Here is a 23,676-nt window from a genome sequence, read left to right as displayed (position 1 = left end):
CACATTGGGACGCAGGCTTCCGCGCTGCAATGACGGCAAGAAGTTGGGATCTATGTATGCAACTTGAAGTGTTAAAAATGTATATGTAAAATAAAATGCCAATTAACTTAATTCCAGAAGGACAAAAATCAAGTCCTGCCCTACATTTCCCCCCCCACTTAATACATGACCGATCGTTTCACTAGATAAGGCCTTTTTTTCTCGGTTGGGATCATGTAGAGCCTTTAAAGCTGCTTTGAATCTGCAATTTGGACCTATAACACGTTGGCCGCCATTGAAGTCCACTATACGGATACTGGAACGTTTTCCTCAAAATCCTTAATTTCTTTTCGACTGACATGAACATCTTTTTTGACATGGTGGTGAGTAAATTATCAGGAAATGTTTATTTTGGAAGTGAACTAATCCTTTAAAAAAGTTAGTGTTTTAATCATTATATAATCCTGTATAAACATATTACCAAGAACATGCATATAAAGAAACACTCAAAGAGTGGCATTCAAGACTTTTATTGATCTCAAACGTGTCCCTTCATTCAGCACAGTTAGAGAGGTCTTCTCGCAGAAGGAAATTCTTTCCGAAATTTCTATTTGATTCCACTGTTACTCATGGTCTGAGCTTTGCACACTCCTTTGCCAGCGACCTCAAAGGCAGCTCCCTTGTAAGTGGCCACACATTGGTCATCTGTGCGCAAGTCTGGCTGGACCTGCTCCCACACTTTCTTCTTAGGGTTCAGCTCCTTGTCAGGCTCACCTGGAACAACAAAACAGAGAAGCGGATAGTTTGAACTAAGTGCTGATTAGTTTTTCTCCCAGGTTTTGAAATCAACTCATTATCATTAATATCCCCTTCCACAGACCGATTCGTAATGAATCTAGAATGAGTTTAAATAATTTGTTCGAGCTGAGCCAAAATGAGAAGCTCCAAAACTCAAGAACTGATGGAAACCAGATGAAGACAGGTGTTTTTGCTACTACCTGCAATAAGCAGTCATAAATCAAACCAAAATGAATTCAGAAGGTTGATTTAAATGCAGACGGGGATCCTGTAATTTGCATCTGTTCTACTGCTGACCTTTTCACAACCATCATAACTGCTACAATCCAAATGAGACGAGAAATTCACAAGCAGAGAAAGGACTAAGAAAGGTCACAGTCTGTCTCCATTACTTTTAATGATGAGTTACAGATGCATGCAGTAAATGCAAAATAGAAAATGCAAAAATAAAGTCGTCATTTGAATCAAAAAGACTTTTACATGGGAGAATATTGAACTATTGCATGGCAATCCATGAAAAACAGCAAAACAATACAAGAAAGAGTAGAAAAGGTAGTAAAAAATAATTGAATATAAACTGATAGGACCATTTTTTTGCTGCAAAGGTCATTTATGACTCCTAGCAACTGGAGGAAGTTGGAGAACTGCCTTACTCCTGTTGCGTGCTTTGTTTTGGGAAAAAACTGTGATTAACTTGGAAAAAATTAATTGGACAACATTTTATGTTTTTTTGGCTAAATGGAAAGGTGAAAGAGACATTCTCATTGTGTCCTGTGCAGATGGTCCTCCTCTGCACTCCACATTCACACAATTCCTGGGAATCTCTCTCTTAGTTGTGTCCGACTGACCGCAAATGCTACACTGCTCCAAATCACCAGATCCACCATATTGTTACAAAGCATGAAATACATTGTATGGGTCAAAATGATCAATTTTTCTTTTATGCCAAAAATTCATCAATCAAAATCATTAGGATATTAAGTAAAGATCATGTTCCATGAAGATATTTTATAATTTCCCACCATAACTCTATCAAAACTTAATTTTTGATTAGTAATATGCATTGCTAAGAACTTCATTTGGACAACTTTAAAGGTGATTTTCTCAATACCATACAAAAACGGAAAGCTTATTTATTCAGCTTTCAGATTATGTATAAATTTCAATTTCAGAAAATTGACCCTTATGACTGGACCAGGGTCACAATTTTCAACTGGCCAACCCATAAAAATGAGCATCCCTCACAAGATGAAGATACTGTATGTTGTGGCAGGTTTAATCAATAATGTCAAAGACTCGTAACCAAACTTGGCAAATTTTGAGAGCTATGGCAAATGGAAGATTTTCATTATCAAAAAAACCAAAGACTTGGAATAGTGAATGCATCAAATGTATCAATTTTATAAAATTTTTATGGTGTATTCTTCTCCAGTTGAACCATGACAGCTCCTGGTTACCATATGCTTGCTTCAGCAGGAACATTCTACTTAACCTTTGTGTCCCATAGAAGAAAGAAACTCAAACGGGTTTTTGGAACAACCTGAGGGTGAGTAAATCAGCATAATAAACCAGCATGATGCACTCAGATTGGCTCCACAAAGCAGATTGTATATAGGACTGCTGGGCAGAAATCTCATATTTCATTGCGGTACGTTTGTGTATAAATATATAATGTTACCTGGGAAGCCCTGGAAGGTAACCCTGTCTCCAGCCACGGCTCCACTCGGGGGATCCAGGATTTCAACCTTCTCTGGAGAACTGGCACACATGACCATGGCCTGGGATAAGACGCCTCTCATCTTAGCAGGCTTCAGGTTGCATAGGAGCACAGCCATACGATTCTGCATCTAAAGATGGAAGAAATGAACATAACTAAATGGGCGGCACAGGAACGGAGTGCAATCTTTGTAAGCGGTTAAAAACAATACTATAAATTTAATATCTAACTTATTGCATTGCAAAATGAAACGTTATGCAATGGACCAACAACAGCATACAGTATTATGAGGAACAGCTGGGCAACTTTATAATTGCTGAATTATTTGTTTTTATAACCAAGAACCAGGGATGTAGAACAAAACAAACCCTTAACAAAACTAATAAACTGAATACATGCAATAATCACTCAACTCATCTACTTCCAAAACCTGCACAAAATGAACTGTAGACATTCATGATTATTTCAACTTTATAAATGCCCAAACATGCTTAAAGCAACTGTGATGTAGTCATAACCAGAGGGGGGAAACCCAACATGATTAAATTAAATGAATGAAGGAAACAGATGCGTTTTATGGGTGTAATTAGAATTTCTGACGAGCTGCTAGGAATCCCCCAAACAAATCGTAAACTCAGGGTTCTGGAAAATAAAGCACAAGAGACTGAGCTGCCTGCATGGAGCAGGTTTATGGACCTGCATGAATCGTAGTAGTGCAGACCTTTTATATGGAACAGTAAAACTGAAATATCCCCCTTCTCAATATTCTGACACATAACACCTAATCAACAAGAGCTGCATTCATTTTATGGCAAACAAAGATTGCTCTCAGGTACAGTAGCGACACATATAGCCATCATATTACTTCAGACTATACCAAAACATTGTCAAACAGGGGCGTAAATAATTTCCTCAATTACAAAGATGATGAGAAATTTGAGATCTGGCTATGATTCAGTTAGTCTTGTATGATTCATGTTTCTTTTAATATGACGAATACACTGGAAGGATGAATAATGACATTTTTTTGTAAATTTTAAACAATCATTTTTTTTTCATATTAAATATAAACCGAAAATGAATATATTTTGAATAAGTCAACATGCTGCAGCTAGTTTAAAAGGTGTAGAATTATTAAATTGTATAAATTAATCAAATCTGACAGTAAAAATTCAATGCACTGATTATAGAATTTAATATTGAAATATGTAATCAAATCAAGTGCATTTTAATAACAGTAAATACATTTTAAAAACAAATGAAAATAATTCTTTATAATTATAATAATTACATTAGGTGCTGTATACTTTAAGTATAATAACTAAGTATAATTCATTGCAATTACAATATTGCTTTGCAAGTTCCTGAATAAATGCTTTAAATGTTGTATTTCAGTGATTAGTGATCATTCCAATGACTGTGAAAACTAGACTCAGGTGTTTGTCCTGGGTTAGATAGGTCAGTACCTGCTCCAGAGGGATGTGTTTGACCAGGCCACTGACAACAGTGCGTGGAGCCGCTTCGCCAACATCTACTTGCTCAACATAGAGAGAGTCAGCGTCAGGGTGCTTTTCAGCGCTGATGATGCAGCCCACTCGCAAATCCAACCGAGACACATCTACTTTCGCCTCTTCCGGAGGAGGCGCCGAGGGCTTCTTCTCCTTCTTCTCTCCTGGACCAAAAATGCGTACAGATCATCAGATGATGTCTTTCACATATTTTTGTGTTTGCAACTTTAACAATTACAACCATCACCCAACACACCGTAAATATCAGTACAAAGCACAAGCTGTGTATGTAGTAGAGCTGTTAGAGACATTGTACCAACCTCGGCACACCGTGTCATTCTGGGGTTTTATTACAGTACATGTCCACCCTGAGGAAATGTGCTTTTAGTTTGTGAGGTGTTTTTAATGCAACTCTTTGAATGATATTTTTAGCTTGTGCGTATTGCTCCCTAGGGAGCTGTTGGGATACTTTTAAAAGTCTACAACTGGAAATTCTGTCGGCTTTTCATTTGTGTTCTGTTTTTGAACTTTGCCCAAAACAATTGTGCCAACAATGGCTTCATTATGGTGTTTGTTTCTAATTGCTCCAGTCATTTGAAAATAGTACAACTTTACCACTGTTTCCGGACTTATGAGGTTTGGGGGAAACTGTTTTGGAACACCACCACCAATGAAAACCTCTGTGTTGTCTATACAAGCATTAGCACTGAACACAATGACTTCCAGGCGAAGAAAATCCAAGAACTACAGGTCAAAAGTCTAAGGTCAGTTAATAAATAATACTTTTATTCAGCGAGGATGCATTAAAACGAATAAGAGTTCTTCCATCAAGGCAATAAATTACATTTTGAAATGTGCAGTATTGTAAATACCCTAGTAATATTTCACAATATCCCTATTTCACTGTATTTTTGATCAAATAAAGTCAGCCTTGGTGAGAATAAGAGACATTTTTTAATATCTGAGTTGAAGGTCAAACATCTGAGACCAAAATGACAATTTTTCATGCCAAGTTAATTTTATATTAGATATATTTTGTCAAACATACCAATTTTGGCTTTAGTAATTGGAAAAAGTCATAGGGCACCAAACTGCACTTTATGTGGAAAAGCCCCAGTACTATTTTCTTTCATAATCGTCCATTTTCACGCACCACTGCAAGGTGGTCGGGTTAAACTTTCTTTATTTTCTCAGAAAACCTTTTGAGTTTCAGGTGAAGTTGTCAATAGCTGTTAAATATGCTTCATATCGCAAACTATTAATAAGGAATAATGAGTGTAGTAGACAACCCTTCACAATGCAGTGCATGCAGACTATGTGTCTACGTGATTCAATTCCACAGTCTTTTGTGGTTTAATAATCACACATGGCTATTGTGAATTTAATGGTGATTTTGATTAATCACGCAGCCCTACGTTAAGAAAATATCGCTAGAAAGAGTGCCAAGAGTCCTCAAAACCTTCTAAATGTGAGAAACCATGTAGATCTGCCAAGAAATAAATACGCATGAACTACAGGTGCTACATCCACACCAAAACACCGCATTCATTAACAATGAAGGAAAAGAGACATGTTTGAAAATTATGAAACTCGTTTTAACATCTGGCCCAATGGAAAAACACAAGTTAACTTGTTTTTCCTCAGCCTATAAATGCACAAAAACGATCTGCGATCTGTACTTAGATATGAACAGAGCGTTCTCGAGTTAAGTGATTGGAAATAAAAATAATTTTTATAATAAATAACCATGAAAGGAAATCGGAGCCATTTCAAATGCTGTATTCTGTAGGGCAGGAATACTTAGAAACATAACCCCCAGAAGACATCAGTGAGGTCTTTAAATCTGGTTTGCTTTCAGAGCTGGTTGTAACCCAAATGAGTTTGACCTACATCAACAGCTTACATTCACTCATGGCCTTTTCTCAAACTCTACAAAACTTCAAATGCATTCATTATGCTGCATTGTTTATGAGAGCGGGACTGTGCATTAGGAAAAGGTTTTTCTCATTTATGTTCCTATTTGTAACTTAAGTGTAAATCATTCACATATTCCCAAAAATTCAATTAACCCCTAGACATGACCCATCCTAGCCTTACCAAGTCATTATTATGGCCCTATATTATTGACACTTTCTTTTAATTGTAATTTACAGCATAACTAGACAAAAGTTTTATATGCAACTTAATTTCATTCAGTGGGAGTAGATTTAGCAACTAATTAAAAAAGATCTGATTTTGACATCCCAAACGTTTCGGATGGTGTTGCAAATGAATCAACAGCACTGGAAACTTTGCCACAGCAGAGATGAACTCTTATAGTCTCAGAAGCATGCTTACCCTTCTTCTCGGCTTTCATCTTTTTGCTGTCATCGTTGTTTTTGGCTGGTGGGGTTTTTGCGGCTGGGGCAGGAGCAGAAGGGGCTGCTGGGGCAGGTGGCTCTGAGGCTGTGGGTTTAGAGACACGCTGGATGCTGGGCTCTGCTGAAGGCACGGACACGTCTTTCACTGTAAAGAACAAACCAAATGATTTTACTTCTTTATTACTAAAAAACAATGTTTTTGTGAATGCCAAATGCTCAGCACAACGTGAAGATTTATTTCTATTAATCTAAAAGCACTTCTGACTACTCAGCAGGCATCACTGATATCTAAATGTAGGTGATCATGTGTTGATGTGTATAATTTTGGACTGTAGAAGTTTTGAAATCTAAAAGGTATAGTAATTTTTCAAGTACATCATCTTAGTATTTCATTATTTCAAAAACATTCACAAGAATACAGTATATTGTGTTTTTATTATACCTCCTCTCCTCTTTTCCATTTCCAGAAGTTGTTTTTTCAGTTCTTCAATGTCCTTCTTGAGCTTGGCGTTCTCCACCATTAGTTTCTTTTCCTCTTTCAATGTGGCCTGCACAACTACAACAAACATTACATTCATTAGAACAAAAAAAACACTCATAAATTCAGAACTTCTCAACTCAACTGTTTACTACTAATCATTTGCTATTTTATTTGTTATATTTCATTACAATAAAATATACACCACTGTTCAAAAGTTCAGCGAACATAAGATTTGTTCAAATGTTTTTGAAAGAAGTCTCTTACGCTCACAAAGGCTGCATTTATTTGATCAAAAATATTGAAAAAAAATTTATTTTTGTGAAATAGTAATACAATTTAAAATAACTGTTTTCAGCGTCACATGATCCTTCAGAAATCATTCTAACATGCTGATTTGCTGCTCAAGAAACATTTCTTAATATTATTAATGTGGAAAACAATATTTGTTTTTTGGAAACTGATATAATTTCCATGATTCATCGATGAATATAAGGTCCCAAATTTAATGCATCCTTGCTGAATAAAAGCATTTATTTCGTTCAAGAAAAAAAAAAAGGAAAAAATACTGACCCCAAACTTTTGAGTAGTGTAAAAATAAAATTACATCTTTAAATATCTATAAATAATACATACATATTTTTCCTTAGTAAATTAATATTGTTCTGGCTCAAATGGTATAAATGTTTGAAATCCCTATGAATGTAAATATTATATTTCCAAGCACTTGCATTCTGAAGTTGATTATTAAGAGATTCCTCTTTCTACTTTTCATCCTCTCAGACATCCTCATTGGTCATTGACCTGTGGTCAGCACACATGCACGCCTCATGCATCCACTTACTGGCTTTCTCTTTCAACAGCTGGACCTGCTGCTTGAGGTATTCAATGATCTGGTCAGCCTCCGCAGCCTTCTGTTCCAGTCTCATGAGTGAGGGTGTGTGGCCTGACATCTTGAACAGGGATCGTACCAGAAACCTGAAAAACAAGCCAAAGGAAGAGATCAAACGCGGTAGGAACTCTTAGTCACTCATAAACATGTTCACAAAAAGAGGATCCACAGAGACATCCTATCCGTGTTTGGGAACATGCGGCACTTGAGAGCATGACCTCTTTAAATGAGATCTTTTCAGATCTTTGGCAAACGTAAACATGAGGTGTTTTGGCAAACTTCACACGGTGCTTTAATTTGTAATTTATACCGATACGTGGCCAAGTTTCTGTCCTAATCCCCTTCCATGAAGGAGAATTATAATGAAACATCTGACACCAGCCAGATGCTCAACAATAGATCGGCTAGACGCCAAACAACATCATCAAAAGCGCACATTCTAATCCCAGCGAATCCTGCTTTGGGTTCGCACTTCAGTACCGTTTGAATCGCCTCGCCACATCCAGGTCAACTGAAATATAAGGAAGCGGATGGAAGTCAAACCATGTGGCATCTAAACGTGTGTTTTCACATGTCCACAATGAGACAAATACTGCGTAATTGCATCACTGTCCTCTCAGCTCTGTGTTTTGATTGAGGAATGCGCTTTGGCTCCACGACGGATCAAACAACGATTCCCATTCAGTTGAAAGACAGCTGGTGAAGGAACATGGACACGTTACACATTTGGCTTGGGTCATCCACTGCAAAAGGACTAAGGGAATTTTTACAAGGCGTAGGAAAAGAGAAGAACACATCATAACACATAGTGCAGGGTGGTGCTGGAAAACAACAGCTGGCTCAGGATGAAAACAAAGAGTTCAGATGAGGAAATTAGAAACACAAAAAAGCTGGAGTTGATAATATCGTGGATCAAAGTCTCTTGTTTTTGAAGTTCTTGAACTGCTTTAAATGGGCCTGTGGTGGAAGAATTTATGAGCACCATGACATGACTGTTTTCATTTGCATAACCCCTGAAAACGAGTCCCGGAGCCCAAACACTTCCAAAAAAAAATTCCCAAAAAGCTCATTTTACCATAATGCCCTTCAGCGATGGTCATCGGCATCATATGAACATGAATGCTAGCCATGCAACGGATATAAAATTTATGAAATGCAACCAAAAACAACGGCGTCTGTGAAAAAAACCTTGAAAATGTTCACATTTAAGGCCAACTGACACCAGTGCATGTAACACTTGCAGGAGCAGCTGTCACTGTCATGCAAGTCTGAATGGTGCCGAGATAATGACCTTGTGACTTGTGCCACACATTAGTCAGCGCTTCCATTGGTCACCAGCGTCAGTCAAATCACAGTAAGAAATTCTAAATGATCTTAAATTGCATCCCACAGGGATGTTTTTATGTAACCTTGACACGTATGCACTTGACACGTTCTATATTTGACATCTAGACTATTTTGGGACACACAAAAAAAGGGTGGAGTATATGTATGATTTAATATTATTAATAAAAATAATTATTCTCAATTATTAAGTAAGTTTGAGGTCTGTAAAACAAACATTTTAAGGTCCATTTTAAGATACAGAACTGGAGAAATTATTATTTTATCAACATATTTATTATTGTTTACAACACCATCATGCATCAAGTCATTACACTGGTTTATGTTATGTTATATACAAATTTACTCATTTGTGTCAAACAAATTAAACAAGATTAAGGCTTTTTCATATACATAGACATGCATGGTGGCTTTTGTATCTGTTGACTTGTTCAGGACTGCACATAAGTGAAAGTAAAAGAAAGAAAGACAGACAGCAATTTATTAAAGAGTTACTCATTTCAAAGTAAATTTTCTATACGTGTTTAGATAATCATTAAGAGGGAAATAACAATATATTAATAATCATTGATGTAATTTTTCCCATAAACTGTCAATAAATTCCCTTTTTAAGCAGATGTCTACGAAAGGATGGAAATTTAACCATAATATGCCATATAATACGATGTTTTAGTTTTTCAGTAGTGATATTCATACAGAAGGATCATCATGACTCATGGTGATATTATTAACTTCTCTATATAGACACAGTGCTGGCTGTCACTTCACATGTCAATCTTCATAACCCGTCTGTACTTTTACAGCTCGACTTTAACTACATTCCTAACACATTACATAGACAAATAGACAATACTCATAAATGAAAACGCCAATGCGAGCTCTGCTACTCACATAAAACTGCAGCCGTGCGTTTATTTCTCTGCTACAAAGCCGCACGCCACACTCGTCTCTCGTCGTAAGGTGATGACGCCACGGTCACGCGGCGTTCAGCTGTTCGCTGGCGCAGGATAAACGCGTCATCGCGCACCTCCGCTGTTTACAGTCGCCGGAAGACTAAACTGATCTCTCAAAATTACAAATATATATCTGTAATATTATCAATGGACACCTGAATCAAATGGAGCAGTCTTTCATTTCAGACAAACGGGTATGTCGCTGACTTTATTATGCGTTTGTAAAGCACGAACGGCAGAAATCCATGTGCGTACAGTATATTTCAAATAAATATTGTCAGATATTATCAGTTCGGTTTGTAACCGTGTGTCAGACAACGTACTGAATTATGCTGTAAGATAAAATATACACGATTACCATACATGACACTGCTAATTTACCACAATTTTACTGTTGAACCGGTTAATGCTATATTTAATGTATAGTAGCCTAAATATTATATAATGTACAGAAATAATTGATAACAATTTAAAATTATACAACAGTATATTTTGTGTAATGCTATATATTCCCCATGTCAGTGTGTTTTTTGAGCATCAGGTGAGTCATGCAGCCTCTCAGAGATGCAGAGCTGGGGGCCTCCACCTTCTTCGCCTCTCCTCTTCCTCACGATGTGTGTGGCAGCAATGGTCTTCCTCTCACCCCCAACTCCATCAAGATCCTGGGACGCTTTCAGATCCTCAAGACCATCACCCATCCCAGACTGTGCCAGTATGTGGACATCACCAGAGGGAAGCATGGTATGATGGCTTTCATGCTTTATTGTAATGCATTTCTCACTAAATGACTGGCAAATCATCAGATGCACAAATAAGAGAGAGTCTAGTCGAGGTGCTTTTATTTCCATAGCACTTCATACGATACAGATTGTTCCAGCTTCACAGTACTAAACAGGGAAGACTGAATCTAAATCAATGATTTTGAGCAAACTTCAAAAGTTAGACAAATGTAAAGCAGCTGTAGCAAGACAATAGTGTCAGTGTTGGTTCAGTTAAATAAATTTGGTTCATTAGGGACCAAGCTCTACTGAAGACAGCAGTGTTGTTATTCAACTAGAGTCATTTTAGTCAGTGTTGATTCAATTTGGTTCAGTAACAGTGTACTGTCCATGTTGCAGAATTAATTCAATTTATTTCAGCTATAAAGCAGAAGATAACAGTGTAATTATTCAGCTTAAATTCAGTTCAAGTTTTGTCCTCATCCGATAGACTCAGCGCAGTTAAATAAATAATGAATATTAAGTGTCTTTTAGGGGGACAGTATAAAAAAGTAACGTCTATTGATAAATTACAGTAAATAAAGTTGAATTCCTATGAATATCTCAAAAACAATGCATCGCATGGCTATCTAGTTAATTTGCCACTAAATGTTTCAAAATAGCTTGTTGTAGCAGTGTTGTACCTTGTGAACAATTTTGATACCTTTGTTTCATAATTGACGAACGCTGCATCATTGACACTGTTATTGAATTAGATTTGAATAGGTGATGACATTTATAGGTGAAATTGAAGTTGTTTCATAATTGATGAACATTCAACATTGACACTACGAAGCTGCTTTGAAACAATCTAAAGTGCTAAATGAATAAAGTCATGCAATCATATTAGAGCTTGCCAGATCAGATTTATTTTTTTGTACAATATTATTATAGTTCTAGCTGTTTATAGGACACTTTGTTCTGGAGACTTTACCATGAAAAGAAGTGTGACCTTTATATTGTCATAGCACTTTTTTTTTGCAATGTCATTAAGTTGAAATGTGTGCTTTTTTCTTTTCTTTTAAATACCTCACCAAGTCTGTTTTTGTTTTCTGGTGCTCTTCAGCGTTTTATTGTCTTTTATCTTAGTGATTTTTATCTTTGCGGTTTAATGACATTATTCATGTGCAGATTCTGCCTGTGAGAATCTTTCGTTTTATCTTTCGTTGCTTTATGTTAGCTCAGTATTTATCACGCACGATGCGCTTTGTATCATGCACGTGTCCCCTATGAGAAAACCCTCTGAGATCGATGCATGTGTATGCAAACACATGTGTTTGAAGTCCTTATGACATTTATTCAGATTTATTAAGAGTTATAACTTTCTTTCATGTTTGAGAAATGACTTTGAATGCAGGTCATCATCTCTCTGGAGGGAATAATCATTTCTGAGCATAATGGCTGGGTTATTAAAGCCAATTTTTTAAATGCTTTTTCTTCACTATGTGATTCAAATGGGAATAGTATGAATGTTGTACGTTTTGGAGTGATTGCTATTGCAAAACAATAGCGTTTTTTTGAAGATTTTTCTGGATGTTTCTCAGTTGCATGCAGAACAGCGCAAATCAAATGTAAAATAAATAAATCACAGATAAATTTACTTGAGATGCAAAATCTCAAACAGTAGAGAATGGTGCTTGCAACATCAAAGGTTGTGGGTTTGATCCCCATGAACTCTATTTTGTCCCTTGACATTTTGCAGAACGTCTGGTTATTGTAGCTGAGCACTATGAAAAAAGCTTGAAGGACCTTCTGAAGCAAGAGAAACCAGTCAGGTAACACATGCATATGGAATATAACTGATTGCATATGGTCTATTTACATGACATTGCTGCAAGTGAGGGATTCTTTAATGAAAAACAGTGTTTATTTGAAATAGAAATAGCCACTTTTTGGTCAATTTAAGGCAACACCAATTAATAAAAGCATCGGTTTATTTAAATGACATGAATACTATTTGATACGACATTGTCCTATAGTGCATCGCAGTATTTCTGAAAGGTGTATTTGAACAGTTCATACTCTTCTGAATTCACTATCATTTTTAATCTGTTCTACATCATCAGGTCAACAGACTCATTGCTTTAATATTTGTGGCAGTGCTTTTTTGGTGTTGTTCTGAGATCCATTAGTGGTTTGTATCTTCTCATGTGGAAGCCATTGACACCGCTGTCAAATTCTTCATGTGGCCAGTTTTTGAAAGCTTTTCTTTTTTTGAAAGCATTTGATCGTTGTGTGTGTGTTATCTTTGGCCTGCATTATTAGGGCGATATGTTGTATTAATATTGACACAATTGGGATCAGACGTTAATAGCAGTTGTAAATTGGGCCAGTGTGACAGCAGTTCACTATCAAAGACTAGACGTCGATGGTATTTTACTGAGCGAATGTTACTAAAAATGGCTTGAAAACAAGACAGAGGACAAAAACAACTTATTGAAACCAGTAAAGCTTGCATTTTTTTAGACAATATATAAAGCATTGAGTCACAATTTCCAATCAGACCAGTCATGTCTAGCAATATTTTCACCACCCCAATTACACATCCAGATTTTTCCAAAGAAATATGTTTTTCAACATCCAGACCTGTCTACAAGTTTCTAGACTTAGTCAGAAAAGTCTGAATGTACTGTTTATAATATTTGACTGATAAGAAAACATTAGCCTCCAGTAAAAGTACACGAGGAACACTTTATTCAACACCCTGGTTTGAATCATTTATTAAATGTAATCATCCTTTATTTTAAATTCGGTATTTCGGTTCCAGCATAAAGCATTGATTGATTCTAAAACTTCTACCTACAAAAAGCGCTCAAATTACAAATTCACCAAAATCCATCCCACTTTTGTTCATTAAGTGACATGAACTTATACCCACGAGGGACTTGTTTTTGAGGTCAGACTCACCCAGCAGCCTGTGCTTGGACAGACCGTTTGTCCTCTGTGTCATCAATTAAAAGCAGATGAATGCAGTGTCTTTTACGTTCAGCTCTTTTTTTCCATCCAGTATTGTTATTAAGCACAGAAATACTGTAGCTGTCTGAGCGGAATTCCCAGCTAAACCAATGATGTATTCACAAAAACGAATTGATATTAGCAGTGACTAAAGAGCTCAGACCGCACATTTATGCTGCTCTTGTTCTGCCATCTACTGTCTAAATCAGATATTTTATTATGAATTAATGGCACTTAAATTAATTACATATGCCTTTCATTTGACCTCACAGAACCTATATAAATATATCTATATATGTTTGTGAATATATATATATATATATTTATATATGTAAATGTATATTTGTTTATTTATTTGTTTTTAGAATATAATAACTGTTTGTATTTTGTATTTGTATTTTACTTTAACTTAAATTTTAGGAGTGTTAAAAAAAATACCAAATTCTACCCAAAAATCAGTGATCGATCGTCCAAGATCAGGTCTTTATTCCAGGAGATGTGATAAATAGTTTAGCATAAGTATATGTGGGTAGGCATAGGTACATATATGGTTGTAATATTATTTAATAAGTTCCATTTTTCAAGTTTTTAAGATGTTCTTGTCTCTCTTAGTCCAGAGAAGGTGCTACAGGTTGCCTATGAAGTGCTGGAAGGCTTGGAGTTCATGAATAAACACGGCATGGTGCATCGCGCCTTGTCTCCCAACAATGTTCTCCTGGACCACGAAGTATGTAGAAACACAGACGTGTATTGAGAACTCGCAGATAAGCTGCATGATGTAAAAAATGACTTGGGTTGTTTCAAATTTTATTTAAACTTGTAATTTTGGGGAGTTTGACAAGTTCTTCAAATTTTAATATAAAAGCGATAAACTGGGAATTCTAACAAACTGTGTCAATGTTAGCATTTGTTGAGTTTATATAATACAATAAGCACAGTCAAATGGTCAATTAAATGAGAATTTATGTCGTACTGTGACGTGCTTTCAGCTCACTGTTGGAATAAAATGTTCTTTTACAAATCAACAGGGTAAAGTGAAGCTGGCCAAATTCGGCCTGTATCATATGACCGACCACGGAGCAGATGTTGACTTTCCTATTGGGTATGTCATTCAGCTATAATGTTTTCCATTTGTTTTCTGAGCTAACATATTCCTCAAAATGAAACTCACGTGCTTTGTAGTCTATACAATACAGATAACATCTCAGCATCATTATTGCGGAGCAGAAAGTCAGGGCAAGCTTTAAATCACGTGCACAGTCTTTTTAAGATGCATCGCGGCTCCAAATCGAAGCGTCAGCTTTTCATGGAAAAAAAGATCAATGGGTCACGCTGTGCTCTTGTAATAAAGAAAGATGAACTAACATTAGAAGTGCATCATTGTGGCCCATCTTTGTTTTGATCAAAAGCAGATCCTGGATATCAAAGCAGCTTCCTTATGCGGTATCATAAATAACATAGCTGAGTGGCACAACTAGGAGCCCTCATGTTCACAGAGGGCCCGTCTTATAATATCCGGTTGTGATTTGGGTTTTGTGGGACACGTCTTTTGTTATCTGTCATCACAAGGACCACATCTCCGCTCTGCGAGACCTTTGCAACACCCGTGTCTTCTGTTCCTCTGTGTTTCCGTAGGTATCCATCGTACCTGCCTCCAGAGGTTATTTCTCAAGGCTGTTTCTGTTCCAGTGACCCCTCCATCACTGAGGCCCCTCTTCCTTCAGGGCCCAAAACAGACGTTTGGTCTCTCGGGGTGCTTCTGTTTGAACTCTGTGTGGTACGCTCTCAGAGTTTTCATAGATTCTGCTCAACAAGGACTGAACTGAATTTTACATTAATGCAAATTATTTCCTTTTTTTTTCACCGAGATATGAATAATTTATGATGTTACTGTACATATATTGTATGTTTAAACAAAATCATGTCCCCAAGGATTTACTTACAGGTTACATTATATGCATATTTATCAATCAAAGACAGTAAAGTTTATAAATTACTTTTCTTTGTTTTTTTTTCCATTGGTTGTACATTGGTTGATTGGAAAATGTCGTGAAAGGCAATTTTAAAAAAGGTACACATTAGCTCGAAATGTGCTGAATTACTGAAACATTTTTAAAAAAAAATATACTCAGTCTAATTATAAACATACAATCAACTACATAACATTACATTTTTAAATCATTAATTTTTAATTAAATTTCCAGGCCAGTTTTATTTTATTATTATGTATATATTGTCATAGTTTTTATTAACATTTTGAATTAGATTCATTTTTATACTTTTATTTTTTTTTTCATTTTAGTTGAATTTGTAATTAATTTTAGGTATTTTTCAAAAATGTTTTGTCTTTTTTTAATGATTATTGTTTAAAGGTTTTTGTTTTCAGTTTAATTTATTTTATTTTAGATATTTTAGGTGGTTATTTTAAATTAAAACTAACCAAAACTGGAATTGAATTTAAAAATGAAATTTTAAATAACACCAATAACATTAGAAATATATTTAGGTTTTTAATGTAATATTTTTATTAGATTTTATTTTATTAAGCTAATATTTGTATAGTTGAAATAAATCGTTCAACTTCATTTCAATGAACAGAAATATTTTAATAGTTTTAGTAAATGGTAATAACCGCCCCAGGCCAGAAGAAATGTTAACTAGATTAAAAAAAATTGTTAACAAACTTTAATGTTGGCTTGGCAAAGCCTATTCTCTTTTTAAAAAGAGGAATACAAGGTCAAATCAGGCACAGTGCATTATGGGATACAGCACTGCATTTAGTATGCTCTGTTGTATACTGCACTTTTGGAAAATGAAGTAGGGCTTAGAAAATTTGCATACTGCAAAAATACTTTTTAACTGTGACCACAATGATTTTAACATGAACTATTTGTTGTCATGTGACTTGTGTTGCCCAACAGGGAAGGCAGATACTACAGAACATTGCTATTAGTGAGAGAATGAAGTTCATCATCACCTTAGGCAAGTTCGTGCTTATGTGACGCTGTTTATGTATTCACACCACATTATTATGTCTATTTTCTGTTGTAATGCATTTGAGCATTGGAATACCTTATCGTTTCTACAGGATGCATGGATGACATAATCACTGTTCTTGCCGAGGAACACGGGTGCTTAGATACAATTAAGGTAAGTTTGCTCATCTTAATGGATAGCCTTTCATCTTTGTACTTTACATTTGATTATGTTTTCTTTTTTTACTGCCGGACAGAAAAATACACAATCGGTCTCATGCTTTATCTGAGTGGTTTCATCTCAAAGGAATTTTACTCTAAAAGGTTTTCTTTGAAACCTCTCAGATAAACTCTTCTTAGCTTGACACCGAACGCTCACTGGTCATACGGCTAATGTTTTCCAAATGTCCTCATAAAACTTCACTTCTCAGTGGGGTTTATGGCATGAATGACAGATAGTGCTGGTTTGTCAGAGTTTGGCTGGGTTTGAGGCTTTACTAATATTCTTGTCTCCGGCTTTTTCCCAGGAGCTGCCTGAAAATGTGCAGGCTTTATTGAGGAAATGCCTGACGTTTCTCCCTTCAAAAAGGTTACCTACAATATTTAGCCCTATATGATTTCTTTATGGGAAAAAAATCTCTCTCTCTCATCTTCCAATATTTTCATGCAGTCAGAAGGGACAGTTTGGCATTATGACATTATACCATGAAATCTCTCGAGTAGGGACTTGCGCTTATTTATACCAATAATTGTATTATTTAAATTCTTTGTAGGAATGGGTCATATCATTATAAAATTGATATTTTTCATTTATATTGCATGTCAATATTTGTATTTTTTTTACCACTTCAGAATGTAGATATGTAGCAGAGATACTATTATAGTTTTTTATTAATATTTTGAATAGTTTTTTTTATTACTTTTATATTTTCAGTTTACTTTCATTTCATTTTAGTATATGCTATTCATTTTTATTTTATTTTTAGTTACTTTAGGACAGTTTAGTCAGATTTGTAATTCATTTGATGTGTTTTCCTATTTTTCTTATTTACTTTTTAGGTTTAATTTAGTTTTATTTGTGTTTTAGCTTTATTTCAATTTTTTGTTTTTATTTATCATATTTCCAGAATAAGTCTTTAGAATCAATTTAAATGAAACAAATTAAGTTAAACTAAATAAAAATTGTGTTTTGTTTTTGTTTTGTTTCAGTTATCATTTATTTTGTTTCTGTATTAGTAAGTTTGCTTTTGAATTATCACATTATTGGAATTGATTTATTCATTAATATTAATTTGTACTAAGTAATACATACAGTATTAACATATAAACATTTTGTTTTATTTTAGTTAACATTTTATTTTTGTTTAACTTTTAGTTTTAGTTAACTGTAATAATTAATTTGTTCATAAAGAGCTGAAAATTGGAAAATTTTCCATACTTGTTTGCTTTGGTCTAACTGAACACATTGAAAATCACATTATTGGAATTGATGTACTACTTAATATTAATACTAATAATAATTATTAATGCATACAGCATGTGAGTAAACAGAGAGGACCAAATTGATGTACTCTGCTTAATTAATAATGATTATTATTATTTCTTTCAGACCCACTCCGGCCGAGCTTCTGGGAGACTCTGTGTTGGAGAGCATTTCCTGTCAGTACACACCCTACCGGAGCCCTGTGCATCTGTTTGCTGCATCCCCGCGCAGTGCTCATTTACAGCTTCCTGAGGAGATCAGTGAACTCTGTAAAGGTTCGGGTGCCCAGATCTCACACTATGGAAAATGTTTTAATGACTATAAAAAAGCAAATTCTAAAAATAATGTTAATGACTATACTGCTGTGTTGTGCAGATGATGGAGAGACCTACCTTGCAGAGAGAGCTATAGACGTGATGTATCATCTGTGGTGTTTGGCAGGAGGAGACCTGGAGAAAGAGCTGACCAATCAAGAGATCATCCAGTCAAAACCTCCCATCTGCACCCTTCCCAAGTACTCACACATCTCTGATCCCCACTTATCGCCAGCTTCAGAATCAGCTTAACGACTGTGTGCAGAATAAATCATCTGTTTTAAATAGCTGTTTGCATTCATGTAGCTTATTACCATGCTCAAATGTGTTTGCTCTCCAGGTTCATTTTGGAGGATGGCGAGTCTTTTGGTCAAGGCCGAGACAGAAGTTTTCTCCTTGATGACACAACTGTGACTCTTTCTCTTAATCAACTAAAAAATGTAAGGGTGTTTCCTCATATAGGCCATCAAAGAAAAATTGTAAATGTATAAAAAAAGGTACAAAAAAAAGAAAGAGAATATATATATATATATATATATATATATATATATATATATATATATATATATATATATATATATATATATATATATATATATAAAATGTATGTATATATGTATGTATATTTAGATGTGTTAATATGATTTGGGTTTATATTGAATATTGATGACAATATTAAATTTTTTATTGTACATTCATGATTATCTCAAATATTTAGATGTATAATTAAGATTTGGGTTCATATTGAGTATTGTAGACAACATTTGTATTTTTGTTATTGTACATTTACGATTATCTTCAATATTTAGATGTGTAATTATGATTTGGGTTCATATTGAATATTGTATACAATATTTATTTTTATTCTACATTTAAAATTATTTACAATATTTATATGTATAATCAAGATTATGATACATATTGAAAATTGTAGACAATATTTATTTTCTTTTATTGAAAATGTATAATTATCTTTAACAATTTGATGTGTAATTATGATTTGGGTTTATATTTTATATCTTAGACAATATTTTATTTTTTATTATTCATTTATGGTTATCTTAAATATTTAGAAGTATAATTTAAGATTTGGGTTTATATTAAATATTGTAGACAATATTTAAATGTTTTATTGTACATTTACAATTATCTCCAACATTTAGATATATAATTAAGATTTGGATTTATATTGAATTGTTTAAAAAATGCATAAAATGTGACATTTATAAAATGTAATTTTGCATTATCTACATATTTATCACAAAAAGTTATATATAATATTTTCATATTACATATACATTGCCCTCCATAAGTGTTGGAACAGTAAAGACCAAATTGCTCTACTACAGAATGTCACATTTTATTATTAGCCGTTTCAACACATACAAGTTTTACCAAATAAAAAGAACAGCACTTTTAGAGTTCATCCCACTCATTGATGTGACCATAAGTATTGGGACAGTTGAACATAAGGCAGATATAAAAGATTAAAAGCTATTATTTAGTTGCAGATCCCTTGCGCACAATCACAGCAGTGAGTCTGTGACCCAAAGACATCACCAGACTCTTGGACTCATCCTTTGAAATACTTTTCCCAGCCTTTAATGCAGCCAATTCCAATTGTTGCTTGTTTTGGGGAGTTTCTGCCTTTACTCTCCTCTTCAGCTGGTGAAATTCATGTTCAATCGGATTTAAATCTGGAGATTGACTTGGGCAATCTAAGACTTTCCATTCCTTTGCCCTTATAAACTCCTTGACTGAACTGGCAGGGAGTTTTGGGTCATTGTCCTGATGCAATATGAAGCACTTCCCAATGAATCTGGTGGCATTTTCTTGAATATTTTCTTGAATATAGGCAAGATGGTTTTGTACCCTTACAAATACTCATACATTAAGTCATCAGTAAAGTTGAGAGGGCCTGTTCCAGAGGCAGCCATGCATGCCCATGCCATGACACCACCTCCACCATGCTTTACAGATGAGGCTGTATTCTTGGGATCATTTGCAGTTCCCTGTTTTTCTCCACATTTTTGCTTTCCCATCACTTAGATAAAGGTTAATTTTTGTCTCATCGGTCCATAAACACAGTTCCAAAACTCTTCTGGCTCACCTTTGTGCTTTTTTGCAAACTTTAATCTTGCCTTTCTATTTTTGGTGCTGGTCAGAGGTTTGTATCTTGCTGTGTAGCATCTGTAATTCTGTGTCAAAGTCTCCTGAGGACAGTAGATTGTCAGAGCATCACCCCAGCTTTCTGGAAGTTGTTGGTGATTTTACAGACACGTCTTTTAGGGTTCATTTTCACAGATTTTATGGTTTGTCTGTCATCAACTACTGTTGTTTTCTCAGCCGATCAGGTCGCTGTTGGTTTCGAAACTCTTGATTTCTCCATGCCCTTTATTTTTGTTATAGCTCTAACTGACGACTTCTTTTCTTTTAGCATCCAAATTGTTTTCTTTTCTCTCAAAGTTAGCTCCCTCGTCTTCATCCTGGTTTGTGTGTGTCATCATCGAATGCAAGATTCAGAATGCAGAAGTAATGGATATAACTGATAAAACACATTCCCTGCTTTTAATATCTGAAGAATTAATGCAGCAGGACACAGCTGATCACTTAGAAAGACCTGTGAGGCAACTGCTCCAATACTTGTGCTCACATCAGATAGAGAGATGAAACTCTAAAAGTGCTGAGCTTCTTAGCTGGTAAAACATCTATGTGTTGAATCACCCAATAATAAAATGTGACATTCTGTAGTTTTGTCTCATATTCATCTTTTAATCATATTTGTAAATGTCTTGACTCCACAGCCAACAGAGCAATTTTGTCTTTACTGTGCCAATACTTTTGGAGGGCACTGTGTAATATATATATATATATATATATATGTGTGTGTGTGTATTTACATAGGATTTATGTTTATATTTGATAATTAATTTAAAAATATATTTTTAAGTGTGTTTACAAATTCAGTTGTTAAAGTTGTGAAAGGTTTTAAAGCTAAATCTGGACAATATTTGGCAGTTTTTTTTTTTTTTTTGTTAAAATAAAACAAAAAAACGTGAGTTGACATATTAAAACACAGCTAATCTCTCATTCTAGAGGCTGAAGGATGTGGCAGGAGAGACGTACTATCCGTTACTAGAAGATGAGTAAGAAATAATCTCTTATTCGTTAAGTCTCATTTTGTGTTCAGTATTCTGGTGTGTTTGGCAGCAGTCAGTGTCTGTCTGATGCTATAGAAATGTCCTGTGTGTCCCGCAGGCAATCCAGCCTGCCTCAGTCTAACAGCAGTAATGAACTGTCTTCCACCGTCACACTGCCCCTCATTATCAGAGAGAGAGACACCGAGTACCAGCTCACCCGCATTGTCCTCTTCGACAGACTGCTCAAGGTCCTTCACACACACACACACACACACACACACTTTCTGAAAATGACCACATAAAAATAGCTGATGAAATCACCTCATGATGAATGTCCACCCACAGAAAAAATGGCTCATAAAGAGTCTAAATTATGTGCTGAATTTTGCCTAAAAATGCCTAAAGTTGTTTTTGAGGTTTTAGGATTTAATTTTTAAAAGACAAATCATTAACATTGATTTATCGGGCCTTTTTAAACACTTTTTTTGTTGATGGTGATTGCAGAACCCTTGACACCGAGTAATAATTCATAGTATATCAGTTTAACAGACTTCATCAGCTCATAAAATTAGTTTTAACAAACTGCTTTTACTGTAAATAATTCCATGAATGTGTTTCGCATAAATTTTTAGGCGTACCCCTACAAGAAGAACCAGATCTGGAAGGAGGCGAGGGTTGATATTCCTCCTCTTCTGAGGGGTCTGGCCTGGGCAGCCTTATTAGGAGTTGAGGTACACACAAATACTGCCTTTATACGCCAGGGAATATATAGTAATTGTTCAGCAATAGATGTTTTATGACCTTTTTTTTTTATAGGAAACCGTGGGCTGATTTTCTCGAGTCAAATCAAAATGTTGATGCATTTGGCAACTAAAAAACATGCCTGGCGTTTTCTGGTCATTAATGAACTATTGATGCATGATGTGTGCAATCAATCAAAATTTTGACATAAATTCAGTGCACATTTAACTTTATAGCAATAAAATTATTATATTTAATATTAAACATGCCCTTTAGTGCAATACTTCCATATTCAAATCAATCAGTGTACGCCCACAGGGGGATATCCAATCAAAATATGATGGCATCGATAAGGACACGCCCATCCCCACTGATAGACAGGTGAGATTCTTTTCCATGTGTTTAACAGTCTTCACACTGATTGAGGTTATTGAAAAGCTCAATAATTCATCAGCCTGTTGAATAATTCACTTTGTTTGTGAAGTACCTGTCTTCACCTTTAAGCCTTGTTAAGATTTGACTATCCACTGCTGAATATTTCAAACGATCCCGGAGCAAAACAGCGCTGACAGAGACACGTCGCCCACCTAGCCACCTGTCTGAGTTCATTTAAGGCTGCAGATTTTATGCATTAGAAGCTTCGTTATCATTTGTCACGCAGATTGAAGTGGACATCCCTCGCTGTCACCAGTATGACGAGCTGCTGTCGTCACCTCAGGGTCACATCAAGTTTCGGCGGGTGCTCAAGGCTTGGGTGGTGTCCCATCCTGATCTGGTGTACTGGCAAGGTGATGAAGCAATGCTTGGGTGGGGTCATATACACGGTTCCTCTTTCTGCCACTAGATGGCACCAAAGACAGTATTTCTGTTGTACATTCACTGTTTGATCAAGATAGCAGATGAATGCAATTTATTAATGTCTGTGTGGGTGAGTCTTAAGAAACCTGTCAAAAACACATCTGGGTCATATTTCACCCTAAAATATTACAAAAATATATTTTTATAAAGAAAATTAACCTTATTATTAGGAATATCAAGGTGTTTTTTATTTAATATCATTACAATTAAACACATTTTCCACCAAAATCATAATTGTAATGGTATGTAATTGCTCTCAGTGGTGATTCTCATTATATTCTTATTACTGTAATACATTAATTTAAGCTGATTTATTTCAAACACAAATTACAGCAGTTTGTAAGTAAATAATTGAATGCAGCAATAAATGAATCTTTTTTAAATGATCGTAGGTACCATAATGTACAAATAATATACAGTTTA

At 35.2% G+C, this 23,676-nt stretch overlaps 2 protein-coding genes across 3 annotated transcripts in view; one reads left to right on the top strand and one right to left on the bottom strand.

Annotated features, from left to right (window-relative positions):
- Nucleotides 1–494: 494 nt before the first annotated feature.
- Nucleotides 495–10,069, bottom strand: LOC306873327 (aminoacyl tRNA synthase complex-interacting multifunctional protein 1-like). 2 transcript variants are annotated; one of them, XM_079422552.1, is made up of 8 exons: nucleotides 9,968–10,057; nucleotides 7,685–7,818; nucleotides 6,805–6,918; nucleotides 6,340–6,507; nucleotides 3,961–4,166; nucleotides 2,456–2,624; nucleotides 2,270–2,317; nucleotides 495–753 (listed from the first exon to the last, which is right to left on the bottom strand). In XM_079422552.1, coding segments are annotated over exons 1-8 (1,008 nt in total). In that variant the 5' UTR covers nucleotides 9,970–10,057; the 3' UTR covers nucleotides 495–586. The 2 variants fall into 2 exon arrangements, with proteins under 2 accessions (XP_079278678.1, XP_079278679.1); XM_079422553.1 differs by lacking the exon at nucleotides 2,270–2,317 and having other exon boundaries at nucleotides 9,968–10,069.
- LOC306873326 (TBC domain-containing protein kinase-like protein) overlaps nucleotides 10,069–23,676 on the top strand; it is a 47,905-nt gene continuing 34,297 nt past the window's right edge. Inside the window, exons 1-17 of the mRNA XM_079422551.1 lie at nucleotides 10,069–10,223; nucleotides 10,552–10,770; nucleotides 12,490–12,562; nucleotides 14,355–14,469; nucleotides 14,771–14,844; nucleotides 15,378–15,519; nucleotides 16,664–16,724; nucleotides 16,831–16,892; nucleotides 17,245–17,306; nucleotides 18,327–18,475; nucleotides 18,576–18,714; nucleotides 18,855–18,954; nucleotides 21,611–21,660; nucleotides 21,773–21,902; nucleotides 22,287–22,385; nucleotides 22,714–22,776; nucleotides 23,057–23,183. Of these exons, the coding sequence (XP_079278677.1) occupies nucleotides 10,578–10,770; nucleotides 12,490–12,562; nucleotides 14,355–14,469; nucleotides 14,771–14,844; nucleotides 15,378–15,519; nucleotides 16,664–16,724; nucleotides 16,831–16,892; nucleotides 17,245–17,306; nucleotides 18,327–18,475; nucleotides 18,576–18,714; nucleotides 18,855–18,954; nucleotides 21,611–21,660; nucleotides 21,773–21,902; nucleotides 22,287–22,385; nucleotides 22,714–22,776; nucleotides 23,057–23,183 (1,639 nt within the window). The 5' untranslated portion in view covers nucleotides 10,069–10,223; nucleotides 10,552–10,577. The remainder of the gene's footprint in view (nucleotides 10,224–10,551; nucleotides 10,771–12,489; nucleotides 12,563–14,354; nucleotides 14,470–14,770; nucleotides 14,845–15,377; nucleotides 15,520–16,663; nucleotides 16,725–16,830; nucleotides 16,893–17,244; nucleotides 17,307–18,326; nucleotides 18,476–18,575; nucleotides 18,715–18,854; nucleotides 18,955–21,610; nucleotides 21,661–21,772; nucleotides 21,903–22,286; nucleotides 22,386–22,713; nucleotides 22,777–23,056; nucleotides 23,184–23,676) is intronic.

Source organism: Barbus barbus (genome assembly GCF_936440315.1).
Source record: "Barbus barbus genome assembly, chromosome: 7".
In the NCBI taxonomy this organism is placed as follows: domain Eukaryota; kingdom Metazoa; phylum Chordata; class Actinopteri; order Cypriniformes; family Cyprinidae; genus Barbus; species Barbus barbus.
The sequence above is the reverse complement of the archived record's forward strand: the minus strand, read 5'-3'. Positions and strand labels throughout refer to the sequence as shown.